Here is an 18,538-nt window from a genome sequence, read left to right as displayed (position 1 = left end):
GCCGAGGTCAGCCCACCACACTATGATGACCACTGTTTTGGAGCTGGACCCTCAGTGATTGGGTGGGGAACTCTTCTAAAACCCTGAATCACACTGAAACAGTCTTGACGCTACAAGTCATCATCTTTTTTCCTCCTTGAATGCACAACAGCTCACGTGGATGTTCACAACGAGGAGTCTGAATCCACGTGGGTCAAAAGTCTCAACTACATGGACTTGCAGGACTATCGCTATACTTGTTAACCGTACACGTGTATACACTTGTTTTTAGTATGTGTAGCATGGATGTAATCAAAAAAACAGTTTGTTTAGGCGTTTGCACATCCATACAAGACATTCAATAGGGATCTTACGCCAAGAGCTGAACACTACTGTCTGTAACACATCGGCCTCCCAAATCTTGACTCATTAACTCCTGCTTCTGCACTGATCATGTGACTCCACTCTCTTGAGTGTGATGCAAAAGGGGTTCAGGTTGGATAACCTGAAGTAGCTTGACCATTATAATGCCTTACTCATACCTTCTCCTTTATTTTTGGGTTTTGTGTTTACAGTTTTGCATGGATAAAAGTAACATATATATATAAGTTTTTGTGAGTATTGCTCAGACGGATAGTGAGTTGTTATTTTCTTACCTATCCTTGTGTTTGTCGTACATCATTCTGATGATTTTGTTTTTGCTTTTCCTCTATAAGTCATTTTACAGGAATGAGAATGCATGTTGTTAAGTAATAATACTTGTTCTTTGAATTTTAAATATTTTCCCTTTAGGATGTTTTAGCCATTGTTTCTTCTCACAGACTGCACCTGAATCAGTGCCTTATGTAATGAATGCGAAGGCGAGTGGAGTGTGCAGGAGTATTTCACACTCATACAGACCTAAGGGTCTTGGCACATTGTGTGTGTGTGTGTGTGTGTGTGTGTGTGTGTGTGTGTGTGTGTGTGTGTGTGTGTGTGTGAATGCAGTGTGTGATTTGACTTAATGCACAGTTCCATACCAGCAAAAAAGAAATGTTAAATGGATCAGCCTCTCCTAATCACCTGCTGTCCTCTTCCATTGCCTCCAGTGAACTAAACCAATGACATAATGTTACTTGCTGCTTCCCTGTTTTAATATCTTCTTAAGGTAATCCACAGTGTCCTAAAATCTCTCCTCATTTGCCTCTGTATCACAAGCGTTGCCTCCCCAGAGAATAATCTGAACTGTCCTGTCCTCTCTTGTCTCGCCTCAATCTGGAAACCTGACAGCTTCTTCATCTCTCAGAGGATTAGAACACAGTTCATTGTCTTTTATAGTAACTGTATGTTTATCAATAAAATGTTTTAAATGGGATGCTATCTGTTTCTTTATTTAGATTTACTTTCATACTGAGATCAACATGAACGATTTTGATTATGAGCTGTAATGTTATAGCCATGCAAAGTACGCTTACTACGAGCTTCGACGCTGTTAAACGACGGTATGTGCTCCCTTCGAAACTCTGTGATCTCAGCGTTGTTTTAGCAAATAACAGTTTTGTTTTGCGATATCGTGGGAAAACGACTTTACCCAGAAGCCTAAATTCCAGCGAGGTCTCTGATTGGTGCTGTTCGCTGTTACCATGGAAATGTTCAAATGTTTCAGGAAGGTCGTATTATATTTTATTACACACACAGAAACAAACAAAAATAACAAAATATATATAAAATGTTCTGAGACAGCACTACGGAAGCTCTTGGCATTGGAATCCGGGATTTGCAGTACATTATGAGTAGTGTAGTGTGAGAAGGATGAGTCATTTCTTCACCCTTAAAACCTTCGCCTTTTTTTTTTAAATTTCCCACTTTACAAATTCAGATCACAAGTTTTTTTTTGTTCATAGTTCACCTCGTGGTTGGATGAGTTTGTGAGTTTGAGGCTTAAAACTCTTTTCAACGAGCCTTAAAAAAAGTAACTGGTTTTTACACTAGTAAACTTTTTTCATATCCGGTCCGGTTTTGGCTTTACCGCAATCTGAAGTTGTTTTGATGTAATTATTTTTCGGTTTTAAAATGAAAACATTAACGGAACTATTGAGCAAGTAGCCAGAAAACGGCGCCAGAAAAAGGAAGGACCGGAAGTTTACTAATATTCACCTGACCTGTCTGGCAAATAAATTGTAAGCCAATGTAGTTTGTTGTTGTTATTTTAAAAACGCTGAACGTCCGGACAGATGGACCCAAAGGGACCCTCGCTTTATGCAGTACGTACCTTTCATTGCACATTAAATTGATTGCCACGTCAACAGCGCGCTTGTTTCCTTATACTGATGTTTAACTGCACGCGGAAGTTAGCTTGTGAGCTAGCTGGCTAGTTGAAGCTGTCGGCTAAAAACAACACGATGAGACGTGAATTAGCTGCGACTCTGCTTCTCTTGTTCCGCAGCAGTTTTTTTTTTTTTTTTTTTTTTTGGAAATAATTAATTAGTAAATGTTTGCTCTATATATCTCTACCGAGTTCTTTAACTCATGAATATGTGCTCATTTCCTTTATTTTCAGTGCCGATATTGAACCGAGATTAAGAACTGAAACCCTATATTAGCTTCTTTTTTTTCTTTTAGTAGCCAGCACAAGTGGTGTAGAGTAAGCACACCATAAGTTGTCTTTACGCTTCTAAGTGCCTAAACCTTGACTGACTAGCCTTAAATAATCGTTAGTTTTGCATACATTTTCGAAGTGCACACAAACCTTAAAGCCAGACCTGCTTGGTCTGCTCTCAAATTAATTGCAGACCTGCTTCTGGGTAAGTTTGGGAAGTCATTGTTTTCAGTCACCACTTATTACTTCTATCAGACCCAAAAGCCCATAGTGAATTTGAGATAAAAACCGTTTAAATTTGCTGCTTCTTCCTGTAAACCGCTGCTAAATCAACTCAAACTCAAGGATCTGATCACACTTAATGAATTTAAGGTACTTTTAAGTGACCTGGCGGCAGTTGCATAAAGCATGTATGTGTTTGTTTTAGCAGGCAGGCTCCTCCGCAGATATGACACGAAGCATAGAGGAAGAGCCTTTGGTGGATGGGCCCCTGATCTCTGCTGATGCCCTCCACTCTGCCATCAGGAGAGAGTTTCAGACTGTGCCAACACACTGCCATGCCATCCTGCTGACTCTGCTGAATGTATGATATGCACACATTTGCACATACGCAGTGTTCATCAAGTCATTAAATACCAGTAAGTCTCAAATCCTCTACTCTCTTGTTCTTTTCAGGTTGTTTATGTTGTGTTGTCAGTCTGCGTGGCAGTGCTATGTGTATTAAAATTCGGCCAAGAGGAAGTGTGTAAGAGTATTTTGGGGACAGTCCAAGGCGACAGCGTCATAGTGTTCGCAAAGTCGTGTTTATGGATTCTGGTGCTGGTGTTCACGGGCTGCGTGCATCACCACCACAGTCGTGCTCGGAGCAGAGGATACCTGCGGTTTTACAGACAAACGCAGAGGCTGAAACAGGTGCCGTTCATCATACACTCTGCAGGTACAACTTTTCATGAGGATACAGTGAATGAATCTGTAATGGGCAGTGTTATCCACTAGGTGGCAGTAATCCTAAAACATAAATAAGTGTTTATATTTCTGTGTGTGTGAACAGGAAACACTCTGCTTATGACTCTTCTGGCTGCGAGATTACCACAGACTGTACACGTCTACATGCTGCTCAGTATTCTGGGATTTGAGGTCTTGTTGACATTGCCATACCTGCTGTATTACATAGGTAAAGTGATCTTATTTTAATGTTGAGTAAAAGAATCTCAATCGGGTATTTAAGATTGACTCTTTTGTAGGACTGCAGACAAATTTAAGGTTTCTAAAATAATGTATAGAGACCAAATACTCAGGCTTACATTCTGAAACACCAAGACAATTATTTTTTGAAAGATGAAACTCGAGCTCCTTGTTGTCAACCAATTAGTCCACACATGTACTTGTTCTTTCCTACCTTCCCTGTCACATCTAAATAGTTTAACCTTGAAATTGTAGAGTAATAAACCATTTTAAAAATAAAATATACATTTGAAAAAGGATAGGTATAGACAAAATATACAGTTTTAAAATTCTTTAGGAAGAAAAAACTGAAATATAACTTCCTTTACGTACAGATCAGATAAACTCGTTGTGGTCAAACTTCAGTCTGGGTGTGTTTTGGGACGTGTGTGAATAAAGACAGAATGCTATCATTTTCAACTTCATACACCAATATTTTATTCACAATAGAACACTGAAGATGAATGAAATGTTTAAAATTAGATGTTTTAATATTCTTAAAAAATCTCAGCTCACTTTGAATTTCTTCAGCGGCAACACATCTCAAAAAAGTTGGGACAGGGAGCGCAAAAGGTTGGAAAAGTAAGTGGTGCTAAAATGAAACAGCTGCAAAAACATTTTCAACTAATCAGGTTAACTGGCAACAGGTCAGTGACTTTAGTATAAAAATGAGCATACTGGAAAAGCAGAGTTTCACTTATCTGCACAAAAACAGCATCTATAAATTGTGGAAGATTTAAAAAAATAATGTTCCTTGAATGGCTTTATCTCATCTGGAGTACATTAAGAATCTGGGGAAATCTCTCTTTAGAAAGGAACAAGACTTAGGGTCACTACTGGATGCCTGTGAGCTTCAGGCCCTCAACCAGCACTGCATTAAAAACGGATATACAATATCAGTGAATTCTGTTATTACATTCATTATTATTATTATTATTATTATTATTATTATTATTATTATTATTACATGCATCTACATATTACACAGCATCCCATATTGTATATTAGCTGCAAAAAGGCAGCACATGGAAAAATAAAGAGGAAGTCCATGCTTAGCTTAATCATTCTTTTTTTTGTTTTTTAAATAACTGTTAAAGACATTTTTTCTCTTTCCTAAAAAGCCGCCTGGCAGTGAACAAAAGCTGTTTTCACTCACTACACTACAGCCCCTAAACTTTTTTTTTTTTTTTTTTTTTAAAGACATTTTTTGCCCTAATCAGTCGGGGCAGACATTAAACAGTCTTTAACCTGCCTGCTTTCTAGTAAAGTCTGTGTAATGTTTGACTGAATCCTTGTGGGAATCGAGCAAGTAATTGTCCAGAGAGTTCATAGCGAGCGAGCAAGTGGGTGTCCTGTGTCTGCCACATGTAAGATAATGCACAGACCAGGTTTTTCCAGATATTTTCCAGAGTTTCATTGTGAAAACAACTCTTGACTAAATACCGAATATCAGTTTGTTTTGTTTTGGCTTTTTTCATGTTTTTTCTCAGATTAAAAAAACCAGCTGATATAAGACCTCCAGAGACACGTTTGGGACTTTATCTCTACCACGTTCACTGGCTTCCATACAGCTTGTAGAGTTTAATGTAATAACACTTTTTTTACTGTTGGTTCTCAATCACTAGTTCATAATAAGAGTGTGTTTTTTGTGCTGCAGCATCACTTATTAGATAGCAGCTCTATCATCAGCTGTTTTTTATATTGAGAGGCACACCCTGTAGATTACATTACACACACACACACTACCCCCACACTGTGTCTTAGTGCGTTTGCATTACAATACCTGCCCTGCCCTTTTCAGACTCGACAGCATGACAATCAACCATTCAACTCTCTGTCCACCCTCCTTCTCTCTGCTGATCTGCTGATTCTTTGCTTCAGATTCAGCACGGTGTTTGCAGACTTTGAACACTGTCTGTGTGTCCACTGTGTGCATTTCCTTTGCCTTAGCCCTCAAGAACAAACTGGTTAAATTTAGCTATTGTTATTTAACCCTGTGATACACATTTCAGATTAAGTAGCTTTGGTGGCTTGTTGGCTCGAAGCAGTGGCTATTAACGTAAAGGTCCCTCACTGTGACGCTGCTTTTCTCTTTTTGTAGTATAAAACTCATTGTTGATTAGGATGGTGAAACCAAACTAATCTACAAATTTTTTTATCATCTGTTTTTTTTTGTTTGTTTGTTTAATGTCAGGTTAGCTAAAAGTTTGCTTTTTATGTAGAAACAGCCTTTAGAATCAGACTTGCAAACAGTGTGATGCATTTTTAAAAAGGCAAAAAATAAAAAGCACAGAACTATAATCGAGTCATGAAATGCATTAAATGCATGCTTTCCACACATGCAGTGAAATAAGCAGGTGATGCCCAGCATGCCTAAAACCAAATCAGCTTTCATACAGGAGGACCGGGTATAGTGGAAGACACTGCTGTGTTCAGATGGTTTTACAGGGCAGAGACTCAGATTTACTTCATTTAATTGTATGTAAGTATTTTATAAGATGAAGCTATACACCGCATACATGCACAGCTGTAAATTAAGTCAACGCCTTATTTTAATATAAATCTCTAGAAATTCTTGAAAATCCCAGTTTTCCATTTGAGGCACAGGCAAGTTATCGGGGTTATATAGATTTGTTTTTCTGCCTTTGTTGAAGAACGGGGAGGAACCACAGGAAATGATGAGAGATGTGACTAAAGTCCCCCCAGGTGCTAGTGATCTGGAGACGTTGTGGCTCATGGTTGGCATCTTAACCCCTAACAAACGCAACCGCTACATCCATCCACCCGTTTCTTTTAACTGCTTATCCAGCTTAGAGGAACTGAGGCTTATCCAAAGTGTCAGAGGGTGAAGATCGCAGCAACATATGACAAAGATCTGTTTTTTAATCAATTGTGTGAATTGCAATTTGTTGCCTTCAAAAATACCACGATGCAATATTGTCGTAATCGGCAGTTAACAGTATTTTGCCCATGGTGTATGTGTGTGTGTGTGTGTGCTTGAAGTCCTGCCTCCCTCTGAGTGCATAAAGGAAAACTCCTGTTAAAGATGCTAAATCAGAGGATGCTGATATTGAAGAATCATGTGATGAAAGGAAATCCATATTAAAGTTGTGTTTGGCAGCTGAGGGGCACAGATGTGAGATGAAGATACCGAAGAGCCACAGAGAAAAGATTAGAGGCATTAGGATTTAACCTAGCCAAAGGGTAGCCCTCACCCCCTTCACCCATGGGAGACCCATGCACATTGTCCCTGTGTTTACAGTGCTGGTTTTTCAGTGTGTTTGTGTGTGGTGGGGGGTGTCCCTGGTCACCGGTTGCATTCCTGCTCAGATCAGTGCAGTCAGGCATAGCACAATCAGAACGATGCCTCACAGCACGAACCGAGCACAAACAGGCACCCTGACAGATCGGAGAGAGTCAAGGTGGCACCAGTGAGGTCGTGAAAAAGAAAATGAAAAAAGCAAACTCTTTTTCTTCTTTTTCTCAGAGAGAGATGTAATGCCTGCAGCCATAAAGTCCATGCAGGAAGGCCTCGTTCAACTTGTCTTTGAAGTGCGTGCCTGATTGTGATTGCGTGTGTGGGTATGTGTCTGTGCTCGTGTGTGTGTGTCTTTGAAGGTTTTCTGTATGTTTCGACCTCTCTCATTTTAACATGAATACCCTCTCCTCTATAGACCTCCTTGCACATCAAAGCCATGCCCCGGCCTTCAAAGGCCTACCTTACATCTCTCTTTTCTGGCTGGCCAAGAACTTAGTGTAAGCACTGCAGGGCACAACAGAGACACACACATTGATGCTGATAGCTGCAGTATAACCCAATCACACACCAACCCCACATACTGCATGATGGGGGGAAGTAAAACAAGACTGAATCACTTTTAAAAGATTCAAGCCACATTTTTGATCAGGAGGGCCTCCATTATTTTATCATTATTATTATTATTATTATTATTATTATTATTATTATTATTATTATTATTATTATTATTATTATTATTTTAGAATATATTTGTTTGATGCCTGTCAGTGCAGTCTAAAAGTGAATATTTAATCTCTCACACCATTTTATGAATGATAAATAATCATCGATGTTTAATGCTTGGAATATTTTTCCCTGCAGGTAAATGATAAATGTTAATGTGCCTTTTTAATGCGCCTCATTCAACAAACCTCGCTATATATAGTAAATGTGGGTCGGTTTGCATGAAAAATTACCCTGTGCTCATTGTTTGCAATACTGTGGCTTACTTTATCTATTTACTGATAGAAAAGACTCTTAGACAACATTACTCGTAAGGGAAAACATGCTCTCGGCTGACCTACTTGCAAAAGATCTATAGTTATTGGAAACTGAGCACTGGCGTTCTTCTTTCTACCCACTGATTGCTACACCGGAAGCCTGGGAGTTTTACGATTCAGAGCAGTATCTTAGCTGTTCCCAGGACTGCACTGCTCATCATCTCAGATGTTGAACCTGTTGTGTGTTCTCCTAGCCTAACATACCAAATTCCACTCCTCTGTCCACCATCTGTTCCAGTGGTTCCTTCAGGCCCTGCTACTTCTCCATCTTCTCATGCTCCTTCTTTCTGATGTTATTGTCAGCTGGGATTACCACATCTGTCACAGCTGGCCTCCTCTGCTTTTCGTCAGCCACCGCTGTGTCTGGCCGGTTAGTCAGCAGCTGCTCGTGTGTCTGGAAATTGAAGTTCCACAGGGTCTCGGCTCTGCTGTTCTCAACCACTTTTCGCTACCCTGTGCCCGACTTTGATGTACTTTCATAGCATATACTACACCTAGAAGGCATCACCGCTGCTTCTCTCTGTTATCTTTATGCTTTCTGTTCAAAAGTGTGTTCTTGCTGGTTCCTCTGTTATGTGGCTAGGTCATGGTGCTGCATTGATGCTCTTTGGCTAAAAGAAGGAGGATTGTGGGAACTTTACCAAAGCTGTTATGCAGATGTACTTGCATGTGCTCCTTCAAAAGCATTAAGAATCTCAAAGCTTTGTTGAAAAGCATCAAGTATGGCTTCAGTCAGTAGTTTTCATTGTTTTGCTTTGCTTCACTAGAAAGACTCTTGTGGTATATTGTAACGCTTGTCTTTTCGTGGGAGAAGTTGTAACACCACAAACTTTAACAAGAGTAACCCACATAACTGGTTGTGGGACATATTTTTGACACTGCCCCCTGCTGATGGTGCATAGCTACAACAATGTAGACATGGGTTTGCAAAGCCGTGCCGCACCGACACTACCGGCGCACTACCATGCTGGGCGCATTCGCTCTTAGCACTTCTGCAGCTTCGCTGTTGTCACCTGGAAATGGGCCTTCCTGGATGGGTCATTGAGGCTTCTCAGATGCGAGCAGACCAGGCCTGAGCTCAGCCGTGAGAGTCTGTAACAGGAACATGTGAAATGTATCACTTCCTTTACACTGCCCAATCCATCCATCCTGGTGTGTCTGTCTGTTGAAGTCGGAATTTTACTGAAGCAGATGCCTGCAGCGCTGACAGTGTGTCTGCTAAAACTAAATGTAAATACATCATTTTACAATGTTAATAAGATTTTTCCTGCCGCATGCAGTGCATGCTTTCCTTAGATTTATTTGCATTGTTAAATATTCTAATTAATGTAAGTTAAAACGGCTAAATGTTCAAATATATTTAAAGTAAAATGAAATCTGCAAAGTTTTCAGTGATATTTGTACATACATCTGCTTTTTAAAATATATATATTTTTGAAAAGCATTTTTCTTGTATGAAACTTGGGAATTTTTACTTATGAGAAAAATCAAGAGTGAATACACGCAAAATCTGGTCAAATTAGAATTTCCTTTTTCATTTCTATTCATTTTATTATTGCTTGAACAAAAAAAAACATTTTTTTAAATATATGAAAGCGTTTTTGTGAGCTGGGAAAATGGTTGATTTTTTTTTTTTCTCTCCTCGTATTGTAAATATTTCAGAGCAGTTTGTGATTTTCCTGCATCAAACAAAGGCTCATCGTGACATTTTGCCTTTATACCCTTTGCTTTTCTCTCCTCCACCTCATTTCTGAGGAATGTAGGAATGTCTCTCTCCCACAAATACTTACTTATTATTGCTTTATTTACTTGTGAGCACACACACACAGATTTAGGGCCTCGTTATGCAGGAATGTGTAGCATTTCTTTGGATTGTGTGTGAGTGTTGATGTTGAGATGCTGCACTGTAGCAAAGTAAAGATAGTGCTCTTTAGAGCCTCCCTGACAATTTCCTCTGGCTAATGACGCTCAAGTCTTATCAATACTCAGCCAGCTCCTCCCTCTGGCCTTCATCGCAGCCTCACCCATACAGGCTTACAGACGTACTCAAACCGTAGCCTTGTGACCCTAAAAACTCCTCCAGCACATATTTTGTTTGCAGCTTCTCTTACTGTAAGCTATTGGACCCACCATACGCACACCTTGCTGCTAGCACCACCCCTTAGTAAAGGTGCATGTTTAGGGTGTGAGAATTAGAGGTTTAAGTGCAGGATATGGCAGCCCATAAGAACTAACTGCAGGATATAACAGCCTCTATGTGTTTAGGAGAGTCAGAGGGATGAAAAACAATTTAAAAAAATAAAAAAAAGTGTCATGTTTCTCACCTAGGCGATTATCGTGGGTAGAAACCTGTCACTGCTCAATAATGTCTGTGTGTCTTTACAAGCAGTCGGCAGCATTAAAACTCGGGTTTGATGATTTTATTGCGAGGCTAAGAGCTTTTTGTTTGCTTTTCCAGTTAAAGTGATGCGGTTCAACAGAGAGCGCGCTGCACCAGATGTGAGCCAGGAAGAGCTTTCACACACCTACAGCGTCACCAACGCACCGACTGAGACAGGCTTCAGGTACAGCAGTTTCACTCAGGCACCCACAGAAGTGTCGCTGTGCTCAGATTTAAGTTTTCTGTGTGGAGACACATGAATTGAGTGAATGTGATTTTAAGCCATAGCAGCATGAGTTTCCATTTTAAAAGGGATCAGTTTTATAGCATCTCCCGTGATTGGTTTACCATTTACCTCACATTCGGATTGTAAAGATTACAAAATAACTTTGGTAAAAAGGACAATTTTATGATGTTAGTGCTTTATAGATGCAGTCATGTGGGCCTGAGGAGGCACAACATGAGACTTGGTGCATGTTTTACAGGATGTGGCAATAGTATAGCTTTCTTTCTTGATATGTTTGAGGCTTCCTTTGTGATCTTTTTGTTTGTTTGTTTTTTGTTTCATAGTGAATTAAATGTTTTCAGTGAGTGAGGTGCTCTAATATGTGCAGACTTTAATTTCTTACTGAAACAAGCAAGCCCTGGCTGGCAGCATATGTTGCTTCCAAACCTGTGTATATACAATCAGATACCACAAAATGTGAGACAGGGTCATGTGTAGCATCCAGTCTTCTTTTAACAAGTCTGTAGACATCTGGGCACTGAGGAGAGGAGCTGCTGGAGAGGAATGTTGTCTCATTCTCATCTAATACAGGATCTTAGCTGCTCAGTCCTGGGTCTTTTTATTTTCCATTTAATGACTGGCCAATTTTAATTTTTTTTATATTATGTTTTTTTTATTCGGGTAAGATCTGACCTGCAGGCCAGTTAAGCACCTGGACTCTTCTGCTACAAAGACATGCTGTAGCAGTAGATGCAGTGTGTGGTTTAGCATTGTCTTGCTCAAATATGGAACGTCTTTCACGAGTAAGACGTCACCTAGATGGGAACGCGTGTCACCCCAAAAGCTGCGTGTATACCTTTCAGCATCAATGATGCCTTTCCAAATGTACATTGACACTAATGGACCCCCAAACCATCAGAGATGCTTACTTTTGAACTGCGCGCCGAAGCAAGCTGGATGCTGCCTCTGCTCTTTGGTGTTGTCTGCAAAAAGAATTTCAAATTTCAATTCGTCTGACTACAGAACAGCTTTCCACTTTGCCTCAGTCCATTTTAAATGAGCTTCGGCTCAGAGATGATGGCGGCATTTTTGGACCCTCACACTCTTTTTGAAGATTTTGTAGACATTTTTTTTATTGCTGTATAGTTTGATAAATATTATCCTTGTCAACTAGTTTCTTTCCATCAAATTCAAACTGAGGACAGAGTCATCCATCACTGATACATAATCACAGTGTAAAAGTTAGGATGGTAAACGTTTATTTGGTTTCTTCCAATTAGAAAATGTATTTTCACATGTTTCACATTTACAAAGATTTCTGCCTTAGTGGGGAGGCTGAAATGTGTGATTGACTCAGTGTATTCATGGTCATGTTGGATTAATTTAGTGCAAACATGTATCATGTTGTTGTGTTTATGTGTTTTTGGACAGCAGTAGAGCTTCACAGCACAGAGAAATGAACTGTATCACAGAGTAGACAGTTTACAGAGTAATACTTGAGATAACCCTCGCTGGTTTAGTGTTTTTGATGCAGCAGTTTTCCTTTAATGAACAGAAGAGGCTGGTATTCTTGTATGAGGATCTTTTACAAACTCTTATTTTTGTTACAGAGGAAGCTCTAATCTGGAGGAGGTGGTGGAGAAACAGGCCGATCTGATCGAGTACCTGAAACAACACAACACCATACTGAGCAGGAGGCTGCTCAACCTCACCGCACAGCACTAACCACAGTTTGGCCTCCTCCTCGATGCCAGACGAGGACACCCTCCAACGCTCTGGGGAAAAAGAGCCTGATCATTTAACTCTACAAGGAATTTAAAGAAAGCAATTGGAGGCTTTAAAAGAAGGGGGAAGCTGTGGGCAAATGCACCTGTACACACAGACTGAGAGGCATGTGGGGCATCTTCACCTGAAATGGACAGATAATGGAGGAGGAGGTGAACTGAAAGCGGGAGGGCAGTTAAAGAGGCAGAGGGGAGAAGTCGTGGGTCACAGATCAGAGGTGAGGAGGGGGGGGGGGGGGTTTATCACTGTGCCACGACCCCCGGTGACCCACGTGTGCTGCCGCTTTTTGTTGCTGTGAAAGAAACAGAGCGGTGAAATTGTTCTAAAGATCATCTTCACCAAGCAGGGAGAGGTTATCACTTATCAGCATCAAACTAAACGAGAGCGGTTAAACCATGCTGTACAACGTGTAAGTGCTTTTTATGTATCTAAAAATGTGTGTGACGGTGGTTTATTTGGGGAGTGTGTTTCTTTGTTCAGTCACTGGATTCGTTTGTGATCAGATTTCAATAAAGCTTTAATATTCTTGTGATTTTTAAAGCCTTTTCACTGCGAGAGTTGAGACAGTATCCAAATATGTGGCAACTGCTTTGTTTTTGTCGGCGAGTGTTTATCTTGTGTGATGTGGTGCAAGAGCACGAAACAATAGAAACACAGCAGTGTCAACATCAGCTGGAGTAAATGCCTTCTCCCTCTTCGCATAAAACTCCCAACAGTCACGGGACTCTACACTAATGAAATGTGGAGATTGTCATTTGAAGCCTTGGTGTTTGTTCCCCATTGTGTCTCCTTTATGCTCCGGCATCCGTAACTCCACAGGGAGCCCAATATTTACAAGGGCTTTCTCGTGTGGCTTCAGATGAGAGTGCAGATTTAATAGGAGGCCTTCAGGTAGCAGGATCCCCCGTTTGATACACGGCATTTAACATTCATTCATATATATATATATATATATATATATATATATATATATTTTTTTTTTTTTTTAAACCTGTTTTGTCAAGAGTTAAGTGTAATCTGGATGTAGTGCATTGCATCTTTACCACAAACACAATCAAAACGCAGTTTTCTTTTTTGTTTTGTTTTTATTAAAAAGTAATTCAATAAACATCTGAAGTGCATACAATATAAACAATTTGTAGCTATACTAGGGGTATTTACAGCTCTTTGGTCCGCAGCTTTTTAAGTGGATTATTGAATATACTTGATAATATTGATTAAACGCTCGCATCCTATTTTCCCCGTTTTATCATTTGGAAGGAGCTCAAAACTGGCCGAGCCCAGCTCTGTGGTCGCCCGGCTGCTGTAGCTTTTCATGGTTTGATGAATATTCAGATTCTTGCTGCAGAATCAGATACATGTACATTAAAGTCTGTGGGTGGCATCTTTGTGGAGTCCCATATCTCCCGTTCTTTCCTGGGCTCCAGCCGTGATGTTTCTGCCACAAACTGCGGTCCATATTCACATTTCTCTCCTCGAGTCTTCCCCATTGCAGTTCTTCTGACCTGTAATGGATAAAAACAGCACTTAGACATAAAGTCACCTTGAGTCCCCTCTTTCACCTCCTCCCAGTTCAGTTTGTGAGATTTATGTCCTCTGTTCTTCGTAAACACTAATCACACACACGCTTTTCCTGACTGCCAACCCGCCGGCCACGTAGCCTGTTTTTGTTAGGCTCGGCTCATAACCTCCTGCTATATATGAACACATGCATGAGTGAACGTCTCTTACCTCAAGGGAAGGGTACTCTGGAGTGCAGAGGCAGGCAGCGTCTGTGTGGGCAGTGGTGTCTGTGGTGTTTTTTCCTCAGGTTCAAGAAATCTGGAGTAAAAGAGATGGTTTGGTTGTAGATGTAAACGGATATTTAATTAAATTAGACTGCTATCAGGCAAAAAGCTGCTCATTCATGCGGTCTGCAGGTGGATGCCTGGCATATATCATTTTGAACCTTCTGCAACTCTATAACCTCTCCTGACCACTTTAAGAGTTTCTTTTCTTTATTGCAACCCATTTACAAACAGCTGGGACACACTCACCTAACACGTGATTATTTTTATACGTCCCTAATAAATCCAGACTGCCAGCCAAGCCCAGGAAGAGATAAACCACCAGATGACTTTATGACTCCCCTCCCACCCCCTCTGCCTGTACCTCTGAAAGAAGCTCCCCCCCACCCTAAAGGTAGCCTGCTTGCCACTGCTACTCCATGTCATGTAAATAAAGCGCGGGTATTTGCATGAAGTTTTAACACTGCCATTAACAAAAGCGCTCCGGAGCGCCTTCCAGCCGTGGACAAAGGGCCCACCGGTCCTCTTTGCGGATCCCCCGGCGGCGCTCCGCTGTCCTCCACTCCTCCTTTTATCCTCTCATCATCGTGTCCTCGCCATCAGCACATGAACCTATATCACGACCCGAGGCACAAAACCTCCCCCTTAAACAGCAGCCCCCCCCCCCCCTTTTTTTTTTTCTTTTTTCTTTTTTTGCATCTGCGCAAAGATAACCGCAAAAAAAGTCGAGAATTTGCGGGGGAAAGCGCACCTGCTAAAAGGCAGGAACACTAAAACGTTTTTTTCCTTATTACAGATGGGGGTACTTATTTGTGGTCAGGCTAAAATGAGGCTTTAAAAAGTGCTTTTCCTGCATTATGCGAAATCAATAAAAATCGACACTTAATTATCAGTGTCACTCAGCTGTAATTTGTTTATGAGACTGGAGCCTTTGAGCTGAGGAAGCTTGATTCCACCACTAAAAGTTTCATTTATTTATTTCAAAATAGTCAAAAAAGTTTGACCTAATAACTCAAAACTGAGAAAAATAATTTCAAGTTACCGGGTGAAAATCTTTGAGATAATAACTGTAAATATTGACTATTTAACTTACAAAAAAACTAAACAATTTTCACAACAAGCAGTGAATGCACCACCACTGTTATAAAGAAGTAACGTCCAACATGCCGTCAATAATTGGCCGTCAAATTATCTCGCGCACTTTTAACATTGCTTAGGTTAAAACAAACTTAAAAAAAAAATAAACTCAACTTTTCTATTAAAAGTTTTAGGTCTGTTTAACTCATTGGGTTAAGCTAATCTGTTTTATTAGTGACAGTTAACTATAGCTAACATAGTCCAAGCTTGTTGCTATGGATGCGAGTTTAAGGGTCAGTGCGCAGTGATTCAGAATGCTGCTGACCGGGACTATGTTTTGGTCCATGTAACTGGTAGTAAAGCTTTATTTATGTATTTATTTTTAGTTATTTTTATTTTATTTATTTTTTTTAAGTTTTATTGTACCTAGCAGACATTACTAACGTTAACGTTCAGATTTATAGGTGTCCCCCTTTAAAAGGACACTGAAGTCTGAGGACGCTTACCTGGCTTGGCAGAGGAGACCGATGCTGCCATGACTGCGAGCAGCATGAGAAGGTAGAGCAGGTTGAATATCCTCATAGTTAGGTGGCAGCTGGTTTCAGGAGCTGAAACTAATGATAATTTTCACAAATAATTCCGGAGAGTCCCTGTAGCTCAAATCCGGACTGGAGATGCTGAGTGTCTTTCAGATTTGCCCCTCTTCTCTTTTCGGTCGCGAAATCCTCCTCTGGGAGAATCCAGTACGAACTAGTAGATCTCTTCTGAGGATAATCGCTATGTCCCTGAAGGAATGTGTGTGTCCAGAGTGATTGTCTCTGTGTCTGAGAGCGAAGTGACAAAGGTGCTTCTCCCCCTTCCTCCTTTATACAGCCTTTTTTAGAGGGAGGGGGGCTGGATGGGTAGTTCCCACAACAGCCCCCCCACACACACACAAACTCTCTTTCCCTCAAACACACACACACAAACACACATTTCGGCACATATTGACCCCACATGTAGAGGGGTAATTCAAATGACAGGAAGCCCCCTCCGTGCACCCTGAACTGCCCCTTGAACACACACTCTTATGCTGCATGCTGTATTTTGTATGCGCAAGTGGCTGATATTTTCAAAGAGAGCGGAGCGAGCAGGCAGGGAAGATTTATCACCTGTAACATTAGAGCAAAGATTTAAGAAGCTGTGACTGGAAATAGCAGGTCCTCCAAGAACCAGATCCCGCCTGGCTCTCCCCTGCCCCCCAACAGATGAAGACACACACACACACACACACACTTGCATGCACACACACACATATATACATCTGGAGCTTTTGGGTGTTGAGGTGGTAGGGGCAGTTTGCATCCAGCATTTTGGGGGGCAGCGGTCCTCCGAATTAAATCTAGGGGACAGCAGACTAATGATGGCCAAATATGTCTTAACTGTCTGTGTAGATCTTGTACTGTCTCTGAGTGACAGCATGAAGGCCTGCCTCTGTAATGTTGGCTTTTAGTTGGTTGTTTCTCTCATCACATGGATAAACCATTACAGTTACCCCCCCCCCCCCACCCCCAAGTCCAGGTGAACTTGATAAATATCTTATAGCACAAGGATAACAAGAGAAGTAAACAAAGCATTCTGTGGCTAACTTATATAAAGATTGTTTAGTTATTCTTATTTTTCTGGCGTCATCTGATGAGAGGGAGCAGCAGAACCTCAGCAAGGATTTTTAGAGCCTTTGTTGCTGTTTTTGTGGGTGTACCTGTACATTAAAGTGTTAAATGTTGTGCAAAGTCTTCTCAGAGATCTAATCTTGTTCGCATCCTTGGATTGGGGCATGATTTAAATCAAATTTGGCTGACTTTAGAGCAGGGTTGTCAAACATAAAGCCCTGGGGTAAGAATCGGCCAGCAAGGACTCCAATCTGGATGGCTTTAGAAAATATGAGGGAAGGGATAAAGTCTGGATTTTTAACTGCATCACAGCTTTTCCCACTGATAAAAGACATTATTATTATTATTATGCCAAAAATGATTAAATAATCATTAAATATATTTTTTACAATGGATCCACAGTGAAATTAAAAATGAATACATAAATCAAATAAACCAGAACTTTGCACATTTAAAAGCCCAAAGAATGGTGCTGACAGGTTTTTCATTTACAATAGCAGCATTTCTCTCGGCTTTGCTTCTTTTGTTTGGTTTTGGTAAAAAGAGTCTGTATTGTATAAGCGCTGTTTTTATTATGCCACATTCCAAGAAATATCCAGCCCTGCGTGGGTATCCGGGTAGCCCATCGTTGGGGTTTCCTGCAGCAGGTAACTCACTTCACTTGGCATTAGCTCTGCAGTCACTGGCGGCATGCGGGGGGGGACTCATTAGTGTGTCTGCTGACGGCTGTCTCTGTGGACTGAGTCTCTCCATTCAGCACCCAGCTAATGAATTAACACATTAAAATGAAATGTCAGCCGTTACATGTGAATGAGGATTAGAGGAGCAGCAGGACACTAATGGACCGCAGGGCTTGAAACAGTCAGAGAGTCTCTGAACGAGCACCTGGGCCGTCAGCTCCTTCAGCTCTCAAGAATAAAGCCAAGACCAGGGTCTTTGTGTTTTTTAGTGTTGTTTGTCGGTGTCGCATTTTGAAGTGTTGCCTTTTATTGCTTTATGATGTTTGCAAAAATGCTCCTTGAAATGACAGAGATTCTTCCCCAACAACACACAAACATACACACGCACACACACACACACACACACACACACACACACACATTCATCCTGCTGCAAACACTCTGCTGAGGTATGTAGTTTGTTTCTGTGGTGAGCTGCACTTTGCATATCAGCTGCCTTTGTCATTTAAAAAACTTTTATTTTCTCAATTTAAATATGTTTATTTGGTCTCAATTGTCATTCACAGGCACCTGGTATCCACTGCCCACTAACTCCTGCCAGACCTCTGCCTCTCTGTGTTCCTCACTTTCTGTCTACCTGCCCTTTGGAGTAAGAGAGTAAGATTCATACCAGATTCTCCCACCAGGTCTTCGCTGCAGAGCGTGTTGTAATAATTTGCCCTTATAAAAGGGATTATTCGTGTTTACGAGGATTACTCAGCCTGCTTGAACACACCCCCGTGAGAGAGGCACACACAGACTGGGCGAGCTCTCACACTGCTGCAGTACCCTGGCAGGGCTGCAGGTGAAGCTTGTTCTTTTGTGGCGTGAG

The 18,538-nt window shown here is 40.9% G+C and overlaps 2 protein-coding genes across 12 annotated transcripts in view; both read left to right on the top strand.

Moving 5' to 3' along the window:
- The window catches only part of LOC146517129 (LIM and calponin homology domains-containing protein 1-like), a 32,775-nt gene extending 31,785 nt beyond the window's left edge, over nt 1-990 (top strand). For all 8 annotated transcript variants that reach the window (XM_085161860.1, XM_085161859.1, XM_085161863.1 and 5 more), the window contains one exon: nt 1-990. In XM_085161860.1, coding sequence (XP_085017986.1) covers nt 1-26 — 26 coding nt within the window. In that variant the 3' untranslated portion in view covers nt 27-990.
- Nucleotides 991-1,692: 702 nt separating this feature from the next.
- Nucleotides 1,693-13,003, top strand: tmem192 (transmembrane protein 192). 4 transcript variants are annotated; one of them, XM_085161877.1, is made up of 6 exons: nt 1,693-2,222; nt 2,988-3,140; nt 3,233-3,494; nt 3,609-3,731; nt 10,539-10,644; nt 12,297-13,003. In XM_085161877.1, the coding sequence occupies exons 1-6, from the start codon at nt 2,193-2,195 to the stop codon at nt 12,409-12,411; spliced, it is 789 nt and encodes a 262-aa protein (XP_085018003.1). In that variant the 5' UTR covers nt 1,693-2,192; the 3' UTR covers nt 12,412-13,003. The 4 variants fall into 4 exon arrangements, with proteins under 4 accessions (XP_085018003.1, XP_085018002.1, XP_085018005.1 ...); XM_085161876.1 differs by having other exon boundaries at nt 2,985-3,140; XM_085161879.1 differs by lacking the exon at nt 1,693-2,222 and adding an exon at nt 2,256-2,762.
- The last annotated feature ends 5,535 nt before the right edge of the window (nt 13,004-18,538 follow it).

The sequence above is a fragment of the Neolamprologus multifasciatus genome, chromosome 6 (assembly GCF_963576455.1).
Source record: "Neolamprologus multifasciatus chromosome 6, fNeoMul1.2, whole genome shotgun sequence".
Classification (NCBI taxonomy): domain Eukaryota; kingdom Metazoa; phylum Chordata; class Actinopteri; order Cichliformes; family Cichlidae; genus Neolamprologus; species Neolamprologus multifasciatus.
The sequence above is the reverse complement of the archived record's forward strand: the minus strand, read 5'-3'. Positions and strand labels throughout refer to the sequence as shown.

Coding starts and splice junctions, on each gene's coding strand:
- tmem192 (XM_085161876.1), top strand. CDS start 2,193: ATGGACCCAAAGGGACCCTCGCTTTATGCA. Junction 2,223..2,984: donor AGGGACCCTCGCTTTATGCA/GTACGTACCTTT, acceptor TGTTTGTTTTAG/CAGGCAGGCTCCTCCGCAGA. Junction 10,645..12,296: donor CCGACTGAGACAGGCTTCAG/GTACAGCAGTTT, acceptor TTTTTGTTACAG/AGGAAGCTCTAATCTGGAGG.